At 34.3% G+C, this 22,571-nt stretch overlaps 1 protein-coding gene across 1 annotated transcript in view; it reads right to left on the bottom strand.

Moving 5' to 3' along the window:
- Positions 1-22,571, bottom strand: part of TMEM55A (transmembrane protein 55A) — a 50,659-nt gene that overhangs the window by 11,177 nt on the left and 16,911 nt on the right. Inside the window, exons 2-5 of the mRNA XM_008583472.1 lie at positions 16,179-16,327; positions 12,137-12,243; positions 10,962-11,085; positions 2,040-2,092 (exon numbers count right to left, since the gene is read on the bottom strand). Of these exons, the coding sequence (XP_008581694.1) occupies positions 2,040-2,092; positions 10,962-11,085; positions 12,137-12,243; positions 16,179-16,327 (433 nt within the window). The remainder of the gene's footprint in view (positions 1-2,039; positions 2,093-10,961; positions 11,086-12,136; positions 12,244-16,178; positions 16,328-22,571) is intronic.

The raw sequence follows: 22,571 nt of genomic DNA, 5'->3' as shown, positions 1-22,571 counted from the left end.
CATATTAATACACTGTCTTGTGATATTTCAACAAATCACAGAGTATCTAAGCATTCAATACTTCTTTATTATTAGCAAAAATATTACCATTGTTCTAAAATAATTAAACAAGCAATTCCCTTGAGCAAAATCCTTAACCTCTCCTAACAGTTCCTCAACTGTAAAATCAGAATAATAATCCCTGCATTTCAGGATTCCTGTAAAGATTACAGTCAATGTATATGTGTATATAGCACAATATCACTGAGCTTAGCACAGTTAGCTAATCACAAGATGTTTCTGCTATTTTTTTCCGTAAAATATTTTTATTCAATTTAATGTTCTCAGTGAAAATACTTGCAATTTAATTTTGTTCATTTTTGTGGAAATACAGATAATACACAGAAACATGTATTGTTCACATGCATGTTTACATATGGGGTGGTATGTGGGTGTGTCCCTCAAATGTATGTTCTTCTGTGTGTTTATTTGTGATTATCCACTTTGAATCTCCATGTACACACATGGAGAAATTAATCTTCCAAATATTTAAGAATTTGGAAGATTAATTTCAGAAAAGAAAAGGAAATATCTGTCCTTTTGAAGCTAAAAATATGTTGTAAAAAAATTATTCTCACAGGGTTACATTTAGTTGGAATCAGATCTAGCACATATAAGTGGAGAAATTTTGTTACACATACTCTATTTTTCAGACAGCTTTTAATTATTTTCTCCTAAAAACCATTCCTGGGATTTCTCCACTCTCAAAACAAGTAGGGTATTATATCGTACTAAGGATCACACATATTAAAGTATGATCCCATCTCTTCAATTTTAAAAATTGAATTATCAAAACATTGCAGTTTAACTTACTTTGCTTAAGTTATATTTCACACATATAGTTGGAGAACAATACTTTTTTGATTAAAAATTCGTTATCAAAATAAATGCTGTGCAGGAAAGAGTTAACATAGCAGGCTTAAGACTGCTATCCTTCGAAAGCCTTGCTTGCAAGTTTGGCCCTTCACTGGCATCTGAGAACTTAGATTTTGGGAGAGTTCCCACCTTTAACTGAGTGGCTTACTATGCATAAATTTTTGTGTAAACCATACGGTTTATGCTGAACACCTGCTTTCCTTCTGGGAGTTTGGAATTTGGGTACATGCTAGACAGTGGTGTCTATGTGACTAGCTCTGATAGAAACTGAATCTTGAGCATCCCTGGTAGACAACATTTTACGTGTGTGGTAACAATCCACTGCTGACGGACTCTACTGGGAGAGGATCCCTGGAAGCTTGTTCCAGGCTTCCTCCAGACTGCCCCATGCACCTTTTTCTTTACTGATTTTGCTTTGTAAACTCATACTTTTACTGGAATAAATCATATCTGTTAGTACAACTATATATTAATTCCTGCAAGTCTTCCTAGAAAATCAAGGAATCTTGATGTGGTCCTGGGGACCCCCAACACAGATATTGTAAAATGTCTTTAATCAAAATGCCTTCTATTATTTCCCATTTTAATATTGCCTTTTGTTATTTTCCTCAGGTACACATTTAGAAGTAGAGAGAAATAGACTAAATAGTTAAGATAGACAAGAAATTATATGAACTTTGCCATCAGTAATAATCTTAATAGGCAGGAGACGATAAAAGCTAACAACCACCGAATTATGAACTCTAGAACAATTTGGGTTTTTTTCCTAGATTACAGCCCATTTTACAAATACAAACTTTTAACTATTTGCAATAGATTGTAACCTCTTAGGACTTTTGAAAATCCTCATCAGGTTATTGATAATTTTAGCAATTATGTTTTCTTAGAAATTGATTTCCCTTTAGAGAGTGATAGTCAAGCTCAATCATTTTCATTTTAAAATAGAATACATATTCGTTAGTTTAAATATGCCTCTTTTTTGGTCTTGAAAAGCACATATATATCAGGCATGCATTCATTCCATAGCATGTCTTACAATCAAAATCTACTGAAGTGAGAATTCTGAACTTTTAAAATTGTTCTCAAGTACTTCTCAATAGTATTTACAATGGTAGGAAACTTACATTTTTTTGCAGTGTGGGCATTTTGCCAGAGTGTTGAACCTCAGTTCCATCCACTGTAAAATAAATAAAGAGAGGGATTGAAAAGAAAAACAACTGAAAACTATCCAATCTGATAAGATGTTTCTTTTAGTTTAAATGTCATCAGGGATCATAGCAGAAGCAATCACCTTCTCATGGTTACATGAGCTTTTCCCTCCAATGCTTCTCTCCCCTCTTAAAATACAGTTTGGGATCCTGTTTTGAAATAGTTCTCATGACTTTTCCAAGGCTCTGACGCAATCTAGGTTTGCTTTACAATGAAAACTAAATGTAATGCCTCAATTGGGGTCATCTCTTTTGGCTGTATGTCTCAGTCCAATTCCAGGGAATGAAAACCTATGTCAGGTACCTTCAAAGTTGTTTGCCCTTTAAGTCTTGAGGACCAGTCTTGTAAATACTTGAGTATTTAGATTGGTTACTAAAATGCAACTATTTATTCTACTTATGTGGGAAAGCCACAAAATACATAAACTAAGCAAATTAGACACAGGTAGAACTAAAGTTAGGAAACTGCTTCCTGTTCTGTCATTTCTTATACAATGTAACAAAAACACACTATTTCTACAGTACGATTTTCTCCTCAAATTTTCTTCCCTGTAAACATAGGTAATGGAATGTCTACCTTCCTCACAGAAATGTTACTCAGAACTTTGAAAGAACATGCAATATAAATTTAAAGTAAATATTTGCCCCATAAAACGTATTTTTAAAATGGCTTTCTAAACTTCCATCTTATTTGTTTTTCTATATACCTTCTTGTAAAGGGTATATTTCCTTTACAGTTTTAGGAGAATTTCTTTAAGTACTTCAGCAGTTTTATCATCAAAACAACTTTTACTTTATTAAAATTAATTTTTGTTTAGGATTCTAGGTCACCAATTTTTCTTTTCAGAAGGCTCAAATTCTAGTTACAGGGAGGTTTTAATAACTTATGTATATTCAAATATTTGGCTGGCCAGTTGGCTCAGTTGGTTAGAATACAGTGTTTAAAAAACCAGTGTCAAAGGGTTTGGATCCCCATACTAGCCAGCCACCAAAAAAGAAAAACAAACAAAAACAAAAACCAAACACCAAACGTTTTCCTCACAATAGAAGATAATTTTTAGAAAATACCTGATGGGTGCTTTTTTTTCTTTTTACTTTTTCTTTCATGATTAGATTTAAGAAAAGAATAAACATATTTAGGTTTTCTGGATTCCCTTCTCTACTTTTATTTCAAACCTCATAAAATTTAGTTAACCTTGATATGATCTCTCTCAGTCACAGTAGGAACCTATAGTCCCAAGATAAATGGACTAGAAATAAAACTTTACATGAATGTCCATTCTTTTTGCAAAAAGATAATTTTTCAACATCTGAGAATGTCAAACCAAAGCCACATTTTTTTTCAAGCAGCAGCAAATCTTTCTCTTACTACTTAAACTTTGTAACAAGTGGATTTATTTCAAATTTACTCTTAATAGTAAAAATTGGAGAACTAATATGATAAACAGAGATTTATATAGATTTGTACAGAAATTGGTATAGAACATTAAGCAGTGGAAGAATACATAAATATTATTTAGTGCAGTGCTTTTTTGTTTCTGTAACAAAAAAGGGTAGGATAGCTGCTGAACTTGTCATTTCAAATGTTATTTACAAATAACACATTTAAATTTTTCATAGTTAAAATAAGTAAAATGGTTTGTGGAGGCAACTACAAAACCCTTAAGCTAATTCAAAACCCAAGATTTAAGGCTAACACAATGGCATAGGGACTCTAGAATTTTAGACGGCCAACCTAAGGAGATTATTTAGTCCAATATTATCATTTTATAGTGTTCTTTATTTTAGCACAGATTATGCATGGTAAATTCAATTATAACTGACAAACAGTAGAGACCTTACTGTGTAATTGGTAAGTTACACAACCAGCAACCTAACATCTGGTTTTGTTGTTATCTCCAATTACTCCCTTAAAAGCAGTAAAGAGCAGAAAAGCAGCTAATATTAGAAATAATTTTGTCACAATCTATTCAAGTGAATGCAAATACCCATGCTTTTGAAAAGAAGTTGACTTACTACTGTTCTCTTATCTAAAATGCTGCCTCTGCACTTATGAATCTTATTTCTGTTAGAAAGATTAACAGCAACTTCTCTAAAACCCAATGATTTTCAGTAGAGGTTTCCCGATATTTGACTTATTTCTAAATAATTCAGTGTAACAGATGGACTTAGTTTCCCCAAGATATATCTTGCAACTAATCTTAGAAGCCTCATAGAAAAAACTATACTGCTTAAAACTAGTAATTTAATAGTATCCTACTGGAATATATAATTTTAATGGATACTGTAAACAACTGGTAGCACTTACATTGAAGTATGTTCAAGTTAAAACCATTGTCCTCCACTATGGGACCAAATCATTTGTTCCAGCATACAAGTGAAGAAAATCTAATCTTGCCTGAAGGTACTCAATTGTCCCACTTCAGGGCCAAATTTGAACCGTTATCTATCATTCAGGCACATATTGTGAGTTGTGCTAGTTTTTATCAGAGAATACCAACTGCTCTCAAAGGTTGACTGACAAAGCTTCTAGATATGCCTTTCAGCAGCAGCAGAGAACACCTGCCCCACAGAAATGCAATATTAAACTCTGCTGTTCAGTAGTGTTAAAAAACTTCTTTACATTCATGGAGGACTAGGTGAAGGCTATACATTCTCTTTATTCTTTGGGGAAATTATTTTCCAAACAATGTCTCTCAACATGCTACTGTGGCTAGATGATTCACTCAAAATGGATTGGAGGATAAAAAATGTTTGGACATAAATACTCCCTCTTGGATATTAGCGATGATGCATGCTAGAAGTGCTAAAGAATACTCCTATAAAAAACTTGTTTAATATTTTCTATCCTAGTAATTCAGAATGATTATGGAACACTTTACTCATATACTCCTATTATTATCCTATTAAATAAATGTGCCATTTAATATACTTCGGAAAACACAAATCTAGCTTTTCTAAACTTTATTCATGGTTCCAGCCAGCTTATAAAATGAAGTGTGAATAGTACAAATACCTAATGAATTTAACTTTAGCATTATAACAATGATATATTAAAAGATGTTATTACAAACAGAATAATGCTATTGAGGACACAACCTATTATATGTCCTTTTATCTTAATCCATAGGAGAATTCTTTCTCAGGTCTCAGTATTCCAGTAAAAGGTTTTCGTATGTGACCTTTTTGTTAAAATATAAATATCCTGTAATAGATCATGTTTTCCTTTTTTCATTGACTCTAGAAAACTCAGAACTAAGATTTAGCCTAATTTTGCCAATTGTACAGGACTAAATATTATGCGTACTTATATTCTTTCATGTGACTTCATATTATTTTTTTCTACCCTTTTTTTTCTTCATGATTCTTTTCATACTTTATTCTCTATTCTACTGCTGAATTTATCTTTGTAACCTATCTCAATCACTTGGGACCTTGTAAGCCAAGGCTGGAACAAAGTAGGGAATAGATAAATGAATTATCCTTATAGTTAAAAGTTTAAATAACAAAGTAAACACTACAAAGGATATAAGATTATTCGTGATTAGCATAATAATGGGTTAAAGGTGCAAGTCAGAATTAAGAGTTTTGTAGTAATGTATTCTTCACAACACTGAGCATCTCTCATTAATCTGAAACTCCCACCTTATAGTATGTACTGTTTCCCCCAATGACCAAAAACTATGCTCTACAGCATTTTGAAATCATCTTTAAATACCATATTTTAATCCAAAACATCCTAAAGAATTAAAGTTTTTATTCACAATTACTGTGCTAATATGATAATACAATTTACTTGCCTGCACTGAATATTAAGCAAGAAAAAGTCAGTTTTAGAAGTTCATCTCTGACTTGCATATTACTTCAGTAATTTTCTTCTGGGGGAAAATATATAAGTACATAAATAATTTTTCAAAATAACAAAAAATATATCACATAATATTTACCTAAACTCTCAATTTGGATCATTCTCTAGAATCCACTTCCAGATGATTCAAAAAAATCAAATATAAACCTTTGTAACAGTTGTCTTTGATTATTTTTTCCTCATTCCCTTTTTCACCCTATTAATAGTATAGTCAGTTTTCTCCCTGAAATTCTTTATGCTATTCTTGGCCATCATCATCACTTTTCAGAATAATAAAAGCCAAACATCTAGTCTTGTACCTCTTCAAGGTTGCCCTTTTGCAATCCATTTAATACATAGAATCCATATATGCAGAATTAAGCACAAAGCTCTTCTACAGCTTTCCATTGCTCTTACGATAATGTCTCCCCCTCTGGGCTAGGTGCTTCTATGTATGCACTAACAATACTCTGTAATTCCCTACTCTAGTCTAAACACATGTCATGTAATTCTTGTATTAATTGCCCCTCCCTTCCTATAAAACTCCATGAAGATAGAGACTGTACTTCCTGTTCACCACTGTTTGCCCAGCACCTAGCCCAGTGCCTGATGTATACTCAGTATATATTGTTGAATAAATAAAATGAGCTCACTTGTACAGTGGCTACAAGGATTATCAACGGCAAGGATTTGGGATATAAAACCTAACAGGGCAGAATGCAAGTTAGTTGTGGAAGGGAGATCTGTGAAGTAAGTTAAAAAGAAATCTATTTTGAAGATTTTTAAATGGTATTACTTTCAAAATATAATTTGTTCACGTGGAAGAAAGAAAAGAATAACAAACATGTTCAATATATATTTAATTTAGTCAATTCACTTGACAGCTATTTGTATCTACAGAGTATTATGTTACATTGTCAATATACAGTGATTTTTAAAAAGAAATTTATTACCTATCCCCACCAAGTATATCTTCTAATTTATGTACTTAGTAACAGATTTAATCAATATAATATAAATGCAAAGAAGAAGATTTATCTTTTCCTACTAGATGAGAAAAAATCTTATCAATTCTGGTTAAATGCAATAAATTGAATAAATGCATTCATTTTGATTTCCATTTCCAAACCTGACTAAAATGATAATAAATGAATTTAAAAGTGTATAATGCCATAAGGACAAAGAGAACTAGAGGGAAAATGGTTTCAAATTTTTGGACAATGGAAAACAGATAGGTTTAGCAACTAACTTAATGAAACGGATGTTGAAACTTGACTGCCTACAAAGAAATATGCCTATGAAAGCAGGCTCATTCAGTTGGAAGAACTCCAGAATAGTTCAGGTATTGGATGTACCAGGTACTTTCAAAAATAGGGGTTAGGGGTAGGGATAAAAGTAGGAGTATCATACCCCCATGTTCATTGCAGCATTATTCACAATAACCAAGATATGGAAAAAAATACAAATGTCCTTTGATGGATGAATAGATAAAGAAATTGTGGTTCTGCATATATACCCAATGGAATATTATTCAGCCATAAAAAAGAAAGAAATTTTATCATTTGTGACAACATGGGTGAACCTGAAAGAAATTATGCTAAGTGCAATAAGCCCAACACAGAAACACAAACACTGCATGATCATACCTATGTGTGGAATCTAAGATAGCTGAGCTCACAGAGACAGAGTAGAATAGTGGTTGCCAGTGGTTGAAGGGTGGGGAGGGAAAATGAGGAGATGTTGATCAAAAAGTACAAAGTTTCAGTTAGGAAGGATGAATAAGTTCTGGAGATCTAATATACAGCGTGGTGACTATAGTTGACAATACTGTATTACATACTTGAAATTTACTAAGAGGGTAGATTGTAAGTGTTATCACCACATACAAAAAAGGTGAATTAGCTTGGATGGGGTGGTCATTTTCACAATATGTATGTATATCAAAACATCAAGTTGTATACCTTGAATACATACAATTTCTGTTTGTGAATTTTACCCCAATAAAGCTGGGGGAAAAACAGGAATATCGGCTGGAAACTTTCTCCATTGCACAAAATCAGAAAATGACCCCTTCCCAACACATGCAAGGGAAGAGTGATTTATTCTGAAGAAAAATTGGACTAGAGAGCCTGTGGACTTCAGAACACCAGGCACAGCAGAAGGCCAGAATAAAATATGATTCTGAAAACAAAGGAATTAAAGTCTACTGCCTGAACAGTGGATAAGATCTTCACCCCTACTACCTCTCTCATGCCCTAGAATGTTATCCTCCAGGCATATCTCTCACAGAGATTACAGGACCCTTCCCCAGAGAAGCTTTCCCTAAAGACCAGAAAGATTTATTGATACTATAGCTGAAAACCACTCAAAATAAAGGAAGGAACAGAGGATGAGGAGGGGGAAGAAGAGGAGGAAGAGGATGAAGAGGAGGAAAAGGACGAAGAGGAGGAAAGGAAGTCATCCTCTAGCCCCTGCCTGCATGAGAGTTCAATCAGTGGCTCACTCACAAATATACACAAACTTTTAAGTAAAACTTCTATCACAAAAGAAAAACAAATCAAAGAAGTAAGGAGAAAACAGACAAGGCTTACAGAAGAATAATACCTCAGAAAAAATATAATTAATAGTTTTGGAAAGATGCCATAAAGAAGGTAATATTTTTCAAAAGGAAAAAAATAATCAGAGTACACATGAAGATACTTGAATATTAAAAATTAAGTTAGATCATCTGAAATTAAAAACTTTAATTGTTTAAAAGGTCTAGTTGAAGAAGCTTCCTAGTAAGTAAAACAAAAACCCAAAATTAAAACAATTATATATGTGTGTGTACACACACACACACACACACACACATATATGTATATACATAAAGAAATGAAAGAAAGAAGTCAATTCAGGTGGTCTAATATAAGGAATTCAAAAAAGAGAACAAAGAAAATGGGGTTGACAATGAGAGGGCCTGCTGTGTACTCAGACAATGAGTTAAAAAAGACCCTCACAAAGGGATATCCTCACAAAATGGCAGAACATTGGAGAAAATCAAAGAGGAAAGAGGAGAACATGAGAAAATAAAGAGCAAAAAACACATCACATAAAAAAGAGCAGGAGTCAGAAAAGCAGTGGTTTTCTCATCAATAGTGGAGCAAAGCCTTCAAATTTCTGAGAGGAAACAACTGGCAATTTAGGATTCTACATCTGGAGAAATTACAAAATAATGTGAGATTAGATTATGCATCTTTTCTCAGAAAGCAAAGAGAGGATGTGCTCTACCACAATAAAGGAATAAACCAAGAACCGTAAGGATAGCATGGAATCCGACATAAGAAAGAGGGAAAAGGAATTTTCAGGATGATGGTGAAGGGAAGTCCTGGGATGACAGCTGTGTAGCAGGAAATCTAAACAACAGATTTTCTGATGTATTTGACTATACAGACAGGAATTTCATAGTTTTACAAAACAGTATAGGAAAAACTAATTATTTGTACATAGAAAATTAAATCCAAAGGGGAGGGGGAATTATTTATAAATCCAAGAAAATGTTAAAAGCCATTCAAAAGAAAAATGTACCATATTACTTGGCTCAGCTGTGAGCATAATTTACCTAATCATTAAAAATGTAAATACCACTAAATATTAACTGAACAAAATATTATAACTGGGAGTATGGAAGTGGGGAGGGTAATACGAGTGGAAGGGTGAGTGCTAAACCCTCAATTTGCATTTTACAAGGTAGTGGGTAATATCTAAAATTGCCTAAGCAAAAAGAAAAAGGATAAGCAAATAATTTAAACACACGGAAGTAAATGTCAGCAGAGCAGCTGAAAGAGTTGAAAGCATCTGGGGGATGTTAACTGGGGGTCAGTTAGATGAGGAGCATTTTCCCTGTAAGCTTTGTAATCCTATTTCACATTTAGAATTATGTACATAAATTACTTTAATAAAAATAAAAATTAAGAGGGAAAAACAAATCACTTCCACTTGCTTAAACTTATTCATTCCCTGTTTATAGCAGGTCTTGTTTACAGATTCCCACCCCGTACTCTGGAAGGTATCTTTAATACTCAGGTTCTAAAGACGATCTTTTGTTTCCTATAGAGGCTGAACAACAAAAGAAAACCTGTTCTTGACCTTCCTGAATGAGTAAGTCATTATGAAATTATTTTTAAACTCAAACTTTGAGTTGAAGGTAAAAGTAGTAAAACAACTTCTATAACTTTTGCTCACATCAAAATACTTATACTTCCTTACTTTTTATCTAATGCCTTATCTAATTATGAGTACCAGTATTAATTCCCTTACTCCAAGAATAATTTTTTTTTTCCTTTTTGTCTTTTTTCATGACCGGCAACGGATTGCAACCCTCAGTGTCACGCCCGCACCGGACCAGGACCGGCAACGGGACCGCAACCCTCGGTGTTGCGCCCACACCTCGCTCAGCCAGTGAGCGGCTGGTCTGTATGCGGGATCTGAACCCTCGGCGGGAGCGCCACCGCACTCCCAAGTGGCGCACTGTAACAGTGCGCCACCAGGCCGGCCCCCAAGAATAATTTTTAAAAGTTGAAAATCTCTTGGTATATTATAGTAAGAACTTTTATTAAATCTAGAAGTCATGAAGCAGACCCATTGTATGAGAATGTGCACTATGTGGGCTGCTGAGGAGGTGAGTAGGCTAAGATTCAGGTGCTCACCAAGCCAAGATACCCAGGGAAATGAGCCTCGAGAAGGAGCACTGTTTCTCACTGGCTGATCTAGATATACTCCTTTTTGCAACTGAACCGAACAGAGGATGCACCTTATATCTAATTCACAAAAGATGCTGTATGTCCTAGCTGCACCTCTAAGTCACTGTCTCCCTAAATAAGGCTCTGTTTTAATCTTTTGGTCAATTTGCACTTGGACAAAACTATAAGACTGTAAGCAGTGGTCAATTCTTTAAGATCATGACCTATATTTACAGATTGATGTCCTATGACAGATATCTGGTTACTTACCAGGAATGTGTTTCCACAGTGCCCACACACAACCCTTGTACCTTCTGGTTGAATTGGCAATGCAGGCTGGGCTGGCTGTTCTTCAGAAATAAGCATTACTGGGCCAAGGTTAATTATGCGTCTACTGTGGAAAGAGAATGGAAACAATTTCACTATCTCTCAAAGAGACTGAGGGACAAACCTGCACACCATATGGCCAAGAACATGGAATATATCATTGAAAATTCGTCATACTTGATCTATAAATTAAGTTAATTAAGTGTCAAGCTTTGGAGCCAAAATCACAGAAAGTAGCATTAGTCAGTTTCTCAAATGAAAAAGTATGAGTCTAGAAACCATGTGTTAGGGTGTTGGTTCTGATCAACAGCCTCGGGAACCATTTAACTGCCATTTCCAAGTTTTCTTAAGTACAAATCAGAAAACAGTGCTTATCATTCCCTATCTAAGAAGACAGCTTGAGTTTGGTAGAAGACTGAATAAATCAAAATATCCTATATTAAAAAAATAATGTGTGCCATGAGGATACCAACGTGCTGCGTTACAACCAAAATTCTCTGAGCCATTGGTATTTTTTGATGCCTCTGTAATCAGAGATGGAAAGAAAGCAAAATGGGAGCCTCTTTTCCTTTCTGTTTTTCAGTCTACTATCAGATGGGGCTGTAAATGATTCATGTAACAGTCAGAAAGGCAGAGAGATCACAGAAAAAAACACATTAAAGTCATTACATACATGTATCTGGGCACATCAATAATGGCATTTAGCATGGACAAATAATTCCAGAACTTATTACATATATTATGCTCAGCAGACACTAGTGAGGCAGACAGTGGGACCCACAATGACAACTAAAACACTACCAGATAAGATTAATTATATCAAAGGTAAACTAACTGGTCATTTTTGAAAAAAGTTCAATGAATCACTGACTTACTACAGTGCATTAATCACTTATATAACATAAAGAAAGCACTCATTGTTCACTGAAGAATATCCTACAAAGACCTATGACTGTTAAATACAAACTAAGCATACCATTCCTTTAACAATAACAAAAAAAGATCTTATAATTACTGAGAGGACAAAGACTCTGTCTAGCACAAAGCCTGGCATAGAATGAGCCTTTAATAAGTACTTGTTGAATGAACAAATGAATGAATGAATCTTTATCTCTTACCAGTTGGGTCTTGGACATCCTATTCGCCGAGATGTGTCCTTACAAATGAGGAGGCAATTACAAGGACATCTAACATATTTCTTCCCTGTTGGGGGATTTTTGATTGGCTAGATAAGGAAAGAAAATGCAAACACAGCAAACTAATCAAAGTACAGATTTTCAAAGCTTTCTCGTGTTTAAAAAGGAAATGATTCCTTTAAAACTAAGGCTCCCCATAGTAGTACCAAAATACAGTTCAAGGAAAAGTGGATTGTAAGTGATTTCAAATAGCACAAATGTTGGCAAGCACTCTATGAAATTTGGGGGCCTGTAAAGATTTAATTATTAAGGGCATATTTTGAAATTAATTTGCCCTGGATTTTTAATATGGGAGGAATATTTAGTGTAAACCAAGATTTGTTTTCCCTTTAAAATTAACAAGACAAGGTTGTCTATCTGTGGCCAGGTGCAAACATTCTTCACCTGTCCAGGAAGAGCGAGGGCAATAAGAATAGTGAGGAAAGAGGAGTTGATGATAAATGTGAACTTTTCTTAAACTTTATTCATTAGAATATAAAAAGTGATTCATTTTATGACACACTTTAAAACTTTTAATAGCTCTTAATACTAGCATTTTTTATTTTTACTTTACAGTAAATGTAAAAGCAAGAATAAATAACACCAAAGAAAATACTTGCAATACTAGGAGTTAAGCTTGTTAAATTAAGTAATCTATGATGCGCTGAAAGGAATATAACATCATTTCAATGGCATTCCTGCCAAAAATGTATAACCTAAAGCTAATCATGAGGAACCATCAAACAAATCCAAATTGAAGGACATTCTACAAAATAACCTTGACTGTACTCTTCAAAAATGTGAAAGCAATAAAAGACAAAGAGTAAGTTTCAGATAAAGGGCATTAAAGAGACATGACAACCAAATGCAGCATGTGAGTTTGATTTGACTCGAGAACCAGATTTTTTTTTTTCATAAAGGACATTAATGGAACAATTGGGGAAACATGTATTAGGTCAAAAGATTAGATAAAAGTATCATATCAATGTTCTTTTCCCTCATTTGATAATTGTACTATAATTGTATAAATGGATGTCCTTGTTTTTAAGAAATTTACACTAAAATATTTAGGGATGAAAGAGCACCACATCTGCAATTATCCTAATAGGTTTTGAAAAAAGATTATTTATTTAGAGAGAGAAAGCTAATGTAGTAAAATGTTAGTATTTCGGAAATGTGGGTGATGGGCATATGGGAATTCTTTGTACTATATTATTATTTTTGTAACTTTTCTCTGTGTTAAATAATCTCAAAACATTTTTTCTTTTAAATTTTAAGTAAATAACCTTGATAGAAATTTATAAAAGTTGACAATAAGCCACCTATTGTTTACTAAACTATATACAGATAACTAAATCTCAACACCTAAAATTCATAAACATCCAGAATGTACACCTATAGTATTTAAAGTATCAAGAAAAACAGAATTGGGATTAATTTCTGTACATCCAAAATTTACCATTATGCAAATGAGTGCCTGACAAAAGATAGTATTTGTTTTTGTATTTTATTCCCACCTCAATTCTAGATCTCAGTTTCCTCGTTTGTAAAACCAGGCGATTCAACTAGAAGATTTCAAGCCCTGGTCCTCAAAGCCTGACCATGTTATGTCATGTCTGGTCTGCATGTCCTTATGTATAAGTTTAAAATTCTTACTTGGCAAAATGAACTTTTATGTTCCGACACTGCGTTGGGCACTTTACCCCTGTAATCCCAACAGCAACACTATCATGTAGGTATAATTACTATTATTCATACCACATTACATAAGCAAACCACAGTTAGAGAAGTTAAATCCAAGGATATAGCACTACTAAGTGGCAGAGCTAGGAGCCAAACCCCAGTCTGTCATCTTCCATACCTCAGGCTTCTAATCAGTTACACTGTCTACTAGCACCACTCTTTTTCTAGGACTTCTCAAATTTTCTATTTACTCTTCGTAGAAATCATTTCTTTTTTAACCTTAAATTTTGTATCCTTCAAGTCTTGCTAATATTTCCCATATTCATTCTCTCTCTCTCTCACACACACACACACACACACACGCACACATACGCACGTCCCTTACTTCCCTTACTGATTCTATCTACTGAAATAAAAAAGACTTTTATTAATCTCATTTTTGTTTTGTTTTGCTTTGTTTTTAAATCTCCACAGGTATATCAGATTCCTATCAAAGTGGCTGCCCAGGAGGATAGACACACTGATAACCCATTTTAGGTGTCATGAGGGGAATGAATCTCAGTAAAACCGAGCAGGGGGCAGTGACAGTGCACATAAGGGAACTGCTCTGTTGGACCCCAGTCCATTAAATCTGATGTTCTTAACTTAGAATTTCTTCAGAGAAGCTCCTAGTTGCCTAACACTTCTTCATTCATAATTTTAAGATCAAGTTACACTTTAAACATTAGCAAGTTATATGCTAAGGCACTCCTAAAAGACTTTTTTTCACTTTTTCCTTCTCTCTAATGTTACTGATTCCACACAGGCAATCTAACTAGAAATCATTCAGTTTTTTCTAGAGCCTTCACAATTATTTACATTTCTTTACCCCACAGGGGCAGTAATTATGTAAAAATTTCAGCCTAATTACTCTTATGTCCAGAAGTAGTTTTTTTATAGCCAAATCCCATTGATCCCATTTGTACTCATCACTTCTAAGTAGTCAGATTGACCCTGTTTGCTAAATTCACAGGGACTATGAGATTCCTGCATAAAAGACCAAGCTTTCTCCATTTATTTCCAAGTGCAAATATAAAACTTTAAAACTCTTTTTTTCCTATTCATTAGAGAACAAAAGTTGGTATGGGTGAAGGAATAGGAGAAGAAATTAACACTAATGTCAAATCTAAGGGAACCTTTAAGGCACTGATTTTTTTGTTTGTTTCTTTGTTTATTTTTTAATTGCTATTTATGTTGAACAATTCTTTTTAGCTTGCCAACTGTGCAAAGAACCCTAAAGAATTTAATGCTAATTAAATTCACTAGTCAATGTTCAGTTTATAAAGAAATAGTTGCTTTTGTAGGTCTCAGTTATTTATACAATAAAGTTCTTCTCCAAATGATGTTCCTTACAGAAAAAAGAAAATATTTATAGTGAAATATATTGCTTCATGAGTTAAAGTTTCATTTTACAACTTTTCTATAAAACATATAAAGCACAATATCCATGTTTTATAGTTCTTAGAAACACAATGATCACTGGCTAACTTTTTAAAGATTTTTCTAAAGAAAATAATTAAATTTAAAAATTAAACTAAATTAATATGTAATTACTGAGTTTGACAGAGATGGAAATTTTAAAAATAAAGCTTAACTATGAAAGTAGAAACATATTTCATCCAAACTAGTATATGCTTTACTAGTTTATTACTTGAAACTATAAAAATTTTGCTTAAAATTTAGTTGCTCTTCCCAAAGTTCAGTAAAAAAAGTGCCCTTCAATTTGTTTTACCATTTCTTTAAATTAATATCAAGTAAATGGTTAGCTATTTGTAAACACTTTGGCACAGATGTCAATAATAACTGCGTAATCACAAAAGCCAGAAAAACAAAACTGACATCCTACAGACACAAACCAAGTTTAAATAGTTTCCCACATAATAAGGACAAAGTCTACATTTGTAGTGAAGTTTAGTGTATTTTTATTTTAGTGAAAACCAAAATGAATTTACTTGTGATACGAATAGATACTGAAGATAATTATAAATAACTGCCATGGTCAGTCTTGTTTTAGAAAGTGAAGAGCCAAATGGCATATATATTTAAATTCACCATGAAAGTTTCTTAATGAGGTTAGCTTTAAACATATGAGGCATCATTGTATGATAAAAGAGAGGCAGACAGAAGAAAGGAAGGAAGAAAAAGGTTGCCATATTTGTATCCGGCCCACATCTACTTTTAAGTAACATTATTGAAATAGTTCCTTTAGGAGTAAGATGTCAGATAACAATTTATGCTTTTATTAATGGAAATCTCCACTTACTGTAGCTTCATTGCAAACCGTGCACTTAACGACATGCTGGTGAAGCTTGCCATCCAAATTGATTAGAGATTGGCACACACGGCAGTTTATTACTGGAATACCACTGGCATCTGGACTGGCAATGGCTGTATACGGAGGTGGGAGTTCCGCTGAAAAGATATTAGTCGCTGAATCAGAGTTCAGAGAAATTATTATGGCTGGTTTGAGCATATAAGCAATAGAAGTGAAGTAGAAACTATCAAAAATTTCCCCCATTCTTGTATTTATGTTTTCAAAGTTAGCCTACTTATCCTAGTTTCAGAACATAAACACACATGGGACTATCTTGTCGAGTAGAATAATTCTTAACTCTGAAAAAATCTAAATCATGTTTGCCTAGGTCTTCCCAATGACCCAGTTTCCTTTTACTAACCTATACTCAAAATACCCATTCCATTCCTATGCGTAAATTCATAGAGCCTATGATAGGACAGTACTGATTTCTGCTACACTTAACACTAGTGATCTGACTACCAAGAAACAGAAACAGTCAGTGAAACTAAAGTTTTAGAATCACTTATGCATACACATAAATTTTGCAGCTGCCATGCTCTCTCTTTATACTGGACTGCTGGCTATGACTAGAATAAAATAAGGTTTGGGAAGCAGTCAAGGAGAGACAAAAATGAACCTTGGAAAACTAAGCTTACCAGCACGAAACAAAGATGGGAACCATGCTAATTCAGAAACGAAACAGAAATAAATTTAACAACTTTTAGTGTCAAATTTTTACTTAACAGTAAAAAACCTAAGAAACACACTAAACTGTTTATGGGTAAAAAAAAAAAAATATGATCTCCGGAATTAAATACCCCAAAACAACAAAAACAACAAAGAATGGGGAAATAGAAGAATAGCAAAATGTTGATTTCTTATGAAGATAATGACACAGAAGGCCATATTGCTTTTACTGCTTTTGTGTGTTTGAAAATTTCCATAATGCAAAGACACTCACATATTTTTTTAATTGTACATATTTGTGAGTTATAGTGTGTTGTTTCAAATCACTAATACACTGTACAATGATTCACTTATGGTACACAGCATATCCATCACCTAAACATTTATCTTTTCCTTGTGGTGATTATATTTAAGATCCTTTTTTCTACCTATTCAGAAATATACAATACCATATTATTAGCTATAGACAGCTTCTAACACCAGAATTTACTCTTCCTATCTACCTATAACTTTGTACCTGTTAATACGCTTCTTCTTGAACCCCCCACCCCATCTCTTCCCACCCCTCTGGTAGCCATTATTCTATTCTCTATTTCTGTAAGAACCACTTAATTAATTAATTAATTTGTTTATTTATTGTAGATTCCATATATGAATGAGATTATGAGGTATTTGTCTTTCTGTACCTGGTTTACTTCACTTAACATAATGGTCTACAGTTCTATCCATGTTGCTGCAAACAATAGGATTTTGTTCTTTTATAGCTGAATAGTATCCCATTGTGTATATACCACATTTTTTAAAACCATTCATCCACTGATGGACATTTAGTTGATTCCATCAAACTGCTTTTTTTGAGAGTCCTAAGGTTTACTAAGGGGATAAAGGATGGAGGCCCAGTTTCAGAACCAAGCATTCATCTGCCAGAAGTGTTATTATTTGTTATGAAAGTCTGACAAAAGGAATCCTGGTATACTACTCCAGAATAGGATTCCTACAGGGGACCGCCTAACCTTTTTCTGCAGCTATCTCAATTATAGGCATAGAAGGCCCTTTCAAGATAACGTACTCTTTGAGATTTAGAAAGGGCCACACCCTAACACATGATTGAAGCACCGCCAAAGAGAAATATCTCAAGAGGCTTCTACAACACTATAAAATACAATCACAATCATGGAAAGAGCTATGTTTGAAACAGAGGTTTTCTATCTACTGTATTAGATTTTGAACTTTGTGATATTTTTAGAAGAATGAGAACATAACACATTATGGTATGTTTAAAATCTATGTATTACCACCTGGCATCCTTGGGGTTTAACACATAGTTTTTTTTCAGACTGCCAAAGATTAGCAACAAGTGCTGTTTATTCAAATGATTCATAATAAGCTGGATTTCTGCAGCAGTGAAAGCTTTGAAAGAGGCCACTTTGAAATGACAGTATGCTCACATTTCTGGGAAGCTTATACTACAACACTGGCAAATATTGATCTTGAAAAGAAGCTATGCATCTGTTAAATTATAAAAATAGCTTTAAATCTTGAAGGAATTTGCAGTTGATCTACAGTGACCTGTAATGTATTCAAGGAGGCAAAAACAATTAAAAAAAAAACGAGTCAACAATACATTTAAGAACTTGCAGTCTGTAGATTACTTTACAATGTTTCAATAAAGAAGGCATTATTCTGGGAAAAAGAATACATACTTCACTAGAAATTCAAGATACACTGCCTGGTGTATAATAGTGAATATTTTTAATAATTATTCGCAATAGCATTATCAATTAAAATTGATTTCCTCTCTTGCCTTTCACTTGAGTTACCAAGTAACTTGAAGTAGTTCTCCAATAATCCCATGTCTCAGTCTTACTCAAAATGATAGACAAGAAATTCAAAGACAAAACAATTAAAAAAAACAAGCACACTGGGGGTAAGGGGATAAGGTGACACATTGCAACTACACAAAAGGACACTGAAACCCATCCATTCCAACAAGCAAAAGCTTTGCTCAAAGGAATCTCCTAAGAAAATTTCAGTGGGTGATCTTAATCTTTTAAAGTGCATCAAAGCCGACAAAACCCTGTGAATTTTTCAACAACAATTTGCACTCCATAATTTTTAATCTTTTAAAAAGGAAAAGGCTTTAATGACAAAAATGTGCCTGAATCTACTTTTTTGGAGGCCTGAAAAGTAGAGGGAAGGGAACAGAGCAACCAGTGAGGATTAGAAATCTCAAATGGGAGAGAGTATAAGCTCCATGAGGCCAGGGACATATCTGGCTGGTTCATGTCTGGTTCACCAGCACTTGTCATAGCGACTGTTTTATGATATTTAGATGCTTACTAAATATTTATCGAATGGTTGAATGAATCAATGAAAGAGTGGATCACTGAAATTTATCAGACACATCTATTCTCTTGGAAAAATAACACTAACTATACTGCCACTACTCTCCTTGCAGAGTAGCCAGGGTCCTAGAGGGGGAGTGCAGCTTGACTGGGAAAAAAAAGAAGGAAAAAAAAAAAAAAAGGCTTTCTTCTATATAGATTCTATATAGAATACCCTGGCCCACCAGATAAATGGAATCAATCCAAAAGATCAATAGGATGACAGATGTTATAGCCTAATTGCTCCACTAAACAGAGCTTTCAGGCTTTTCATTTCAGTTTTTCTGTCCATTACTTCAGCCCTAAGTTGATTTAGAGATATTTATCATACCTTTGGCCTCTCCCTATCACTCAGATTTTACCACAAGGGAACCTTCACCTATAGTTCTATTTCCTCCTATAAGGGACTTGTAATTCCAAAAATTCCACAGTTAGTAAGCCTATAATAGTTAGCAACTTAAATTTGCTCATTTTGTCTCTTTTTACTTTTAAACAGTCAACAGATCACCACTTTTGTACTATTTTAAATTTCTGCACTAGATAGAAAGTTCACTGCAATCTCAGAACTTGGGATAATCAGATATTAAGAATCACAAAAATTCTTCATAGAATTTATTTATTTGGAAGAACTTGGTATTTAAACAATGGTTATGTTTATTATGGAGTCTGCCTAAATTAAATATCTTTTTTCATCCATGTGAGCAGTATTTGTTAAGCTAGTAGTCCTTAATCCTAAAAAAACTCCCTCAAAACTCCAGAATTGCACAATGTTAGAAATTCAAGCAATCTTAGGAATTATATTGTCTAATTTCTTCATTTTACAGAGCAGAAAACTGAAGCCCAGAGATTCTGACTTTTAAAGGGTTATAAGGGTTAAATAGAACTTCAGCATAGTCAAGAGCTGACTCCTGTCCCAGAGATTTCTCCATGGTAACAACTGCCTCCCTTAATAAATGATTTAATACAGAGAAAAGATGTAAGGATCAATGAAGAGATTCTGTAAAAACAGGCAAGAATCTCATAATGAAGATTTCTGGAGAATTAGATCTGGGTTAAAGGGTTTAGGAGAAGAAGGAAGATTCAGGGAAAATGAAAAATTGAACAGAGTATGTTAAAAGAATCATTTCATGATAATAAAAACTTGACAGAAAAACTAAGACTCATAAAAGAAACAGTAAGAAAGCATATGGATCACACGGCATACATAATGTTCTTCCTGAAACACTCAAAAGGAACCATTATTATTCTGTAAACCCACAAGCAATCAGATTACATTTTCCCATCACAAACATCAACCTATTTTATGCCAAACAACCTCTCTGCCTTGCTAATTCATCCTGGTATATTAATCCATACATCATATTTTCCTGGATATATCCTCCAGCATTTTGAAGATTGAAATTGTTTTGCGGGATTGCTCTGACCTTTAATTACCTCAGTTATTCCTTTCTAATTCTCTTCCCAATGGCAATATTTGTCAGTTTAATTCACTTACGTCAGTAACATACTCTTTATATTCAACGCTTCAGATCCTTGACAAAGACATATTGAAATTGAAAAATGACATCAGATTAAAATGAGAGATATTTTAAGATACAACAATTATAGGAGGAGCAAGAACAATATAAAGGAGCAGCCTGTGAAGAAAACCTGGTTTTTTTCCTCTCCAATTTTCATTACAGGTATTTATTTTCTCTGAGAATCTTTGTAGAGAGTGTGGGTTAGGGACAGACTGAGCTTGGCCACTGTGGGATAGCTGCTTTTAGTGTCAAACCTCTCTAGTTCAGTTCAACACAGAGAAAAGGGAAGACCACTTTCTGTTCCTCTCCTTCGCTGAATCCAAAGAAATAAAACTATTCTAGGAGACTCTTGGGTTCTCCCAGAACCACGTCGCTCTCACAAGGATCCATCTGCCAGAAATGCGATTGGAAGGTCAAAGTGCTAGTTATCAGTTTACTGACCCTCAGCTCCAAATCCACCCTTCTCTACTCTGCTTTGTGATGTTGGAGCTGGAATTCTACAGACCATTTTGGTTTTGCCAGCAGATTCCAGCTCCAGGTTATGCTCTGTTAATAGGAGGTGACAGAGGAAGCCTTCAAGGCTAGGGGAGGAAGAAGGGCCTTGTTCCTTCTGTTTGTTACCTGTTTGCTTCCTGTGAGCTTCCAATCTGCTTGCTGTTTCTCTGAACGTCACCCCAGGAGTAGTATTTCATTGTGTCCTCCCTCTCCCCTCAGAGAAGACCTCAGCCAGCCAGTGCCCTTTCCCCAGAGTTCAGAGACACCAGCACCAACTTGCCAGTGCCTCTTCTTCAGAAGTGATGTTTCAGTACTGCAGGAACCCTCCTCTACATCACCAAGTTTTAATATTCTAATTTTGTCTTTGTTCTCTCAGCCCTAGTGGTGGTAGCTGCTTCCTGCTTCAGCCTCGATATCTTAGTGTAATATGTTTACCTTGCAGTTACCTAGTCAACTTTATACCTAGTTAGCAATTGCTTCTATTAAATTCTATTGTGTGTTTTCTGTCTTCTGACCAGGTCCTAACAGATACTGAAACTCTTACCAGAAAGTGATTCCAGGAAACACACACTCAAAGGTAGAATTAGAGAAGTGGTTTTGGTCAACTTAAGCTTAAATGCTGTGCTGAGCTCCTTACCAGTGGAAATGGGATGGCTCAGATTATCCCAAGGTAGACTGTGATGTTTGTGGCTCCTTCACTTGATTATCATACTGTGTATATTGTAATGATACATTATACATTATATCATTGTTACTTGACAGTGATAATTACTATATGGACTGTGATGTGGATGGATTCTCATTAATACACTGGACCATTACAGAAAGAAAACCAGAAGATCAAGTCTTTAAACACTCAGTTCAAGTAACGGTTAGAGAACCATAGAACTTCTATCACAGTCTTAAAAGTATCATTTATTTCTAATTAACAAAGCAATTATATTACTGGACATCAAACTCAAAATTTAATTGTGCGGATTGCAAAATTATAGCATCAGGTGAATCTGCAGCCCTATCAACTCTCTCACTGAAAGTTAGGACATTGATTGCAAAGGAGTGGAACTCTGAAACTTAGATTGAGGCCATCTGATTACATCCAAACAGAGCTAAGAAGAATCTTAAACCCCTGAGTCACTCTGAGCCTCCACTGCAAGTGGAAGATGGCTTTCCCTCTTGCATCTGAGGAGACAAGCCTTCTCTTGCTGGAAAACTCTGTAATTACTTCACCTGAGATTGCTGCATTACAATGGGGCAGCCAGTCTCCGTAAGATCCA

This window comes from Galeopterus variegatus, unplaced genomic scaffold, assembly GCF_000696425.1.
Source record: "Galeopterus variegatus unplaced genomic scaffold, G_variegatus-3.0.2 Scaffold2924, whole genome shotgun sequence".
Classification (NCBI taxonomy): Eukaryota; Metazoa; Chordata; class Mammalia; order Dermoptera; family Cynocephalidae; genus Galeopterus; species Galeopterus variegatus.
This window is presented reverse-complemented; position numbering and strand designations above follow the sequence as displayed.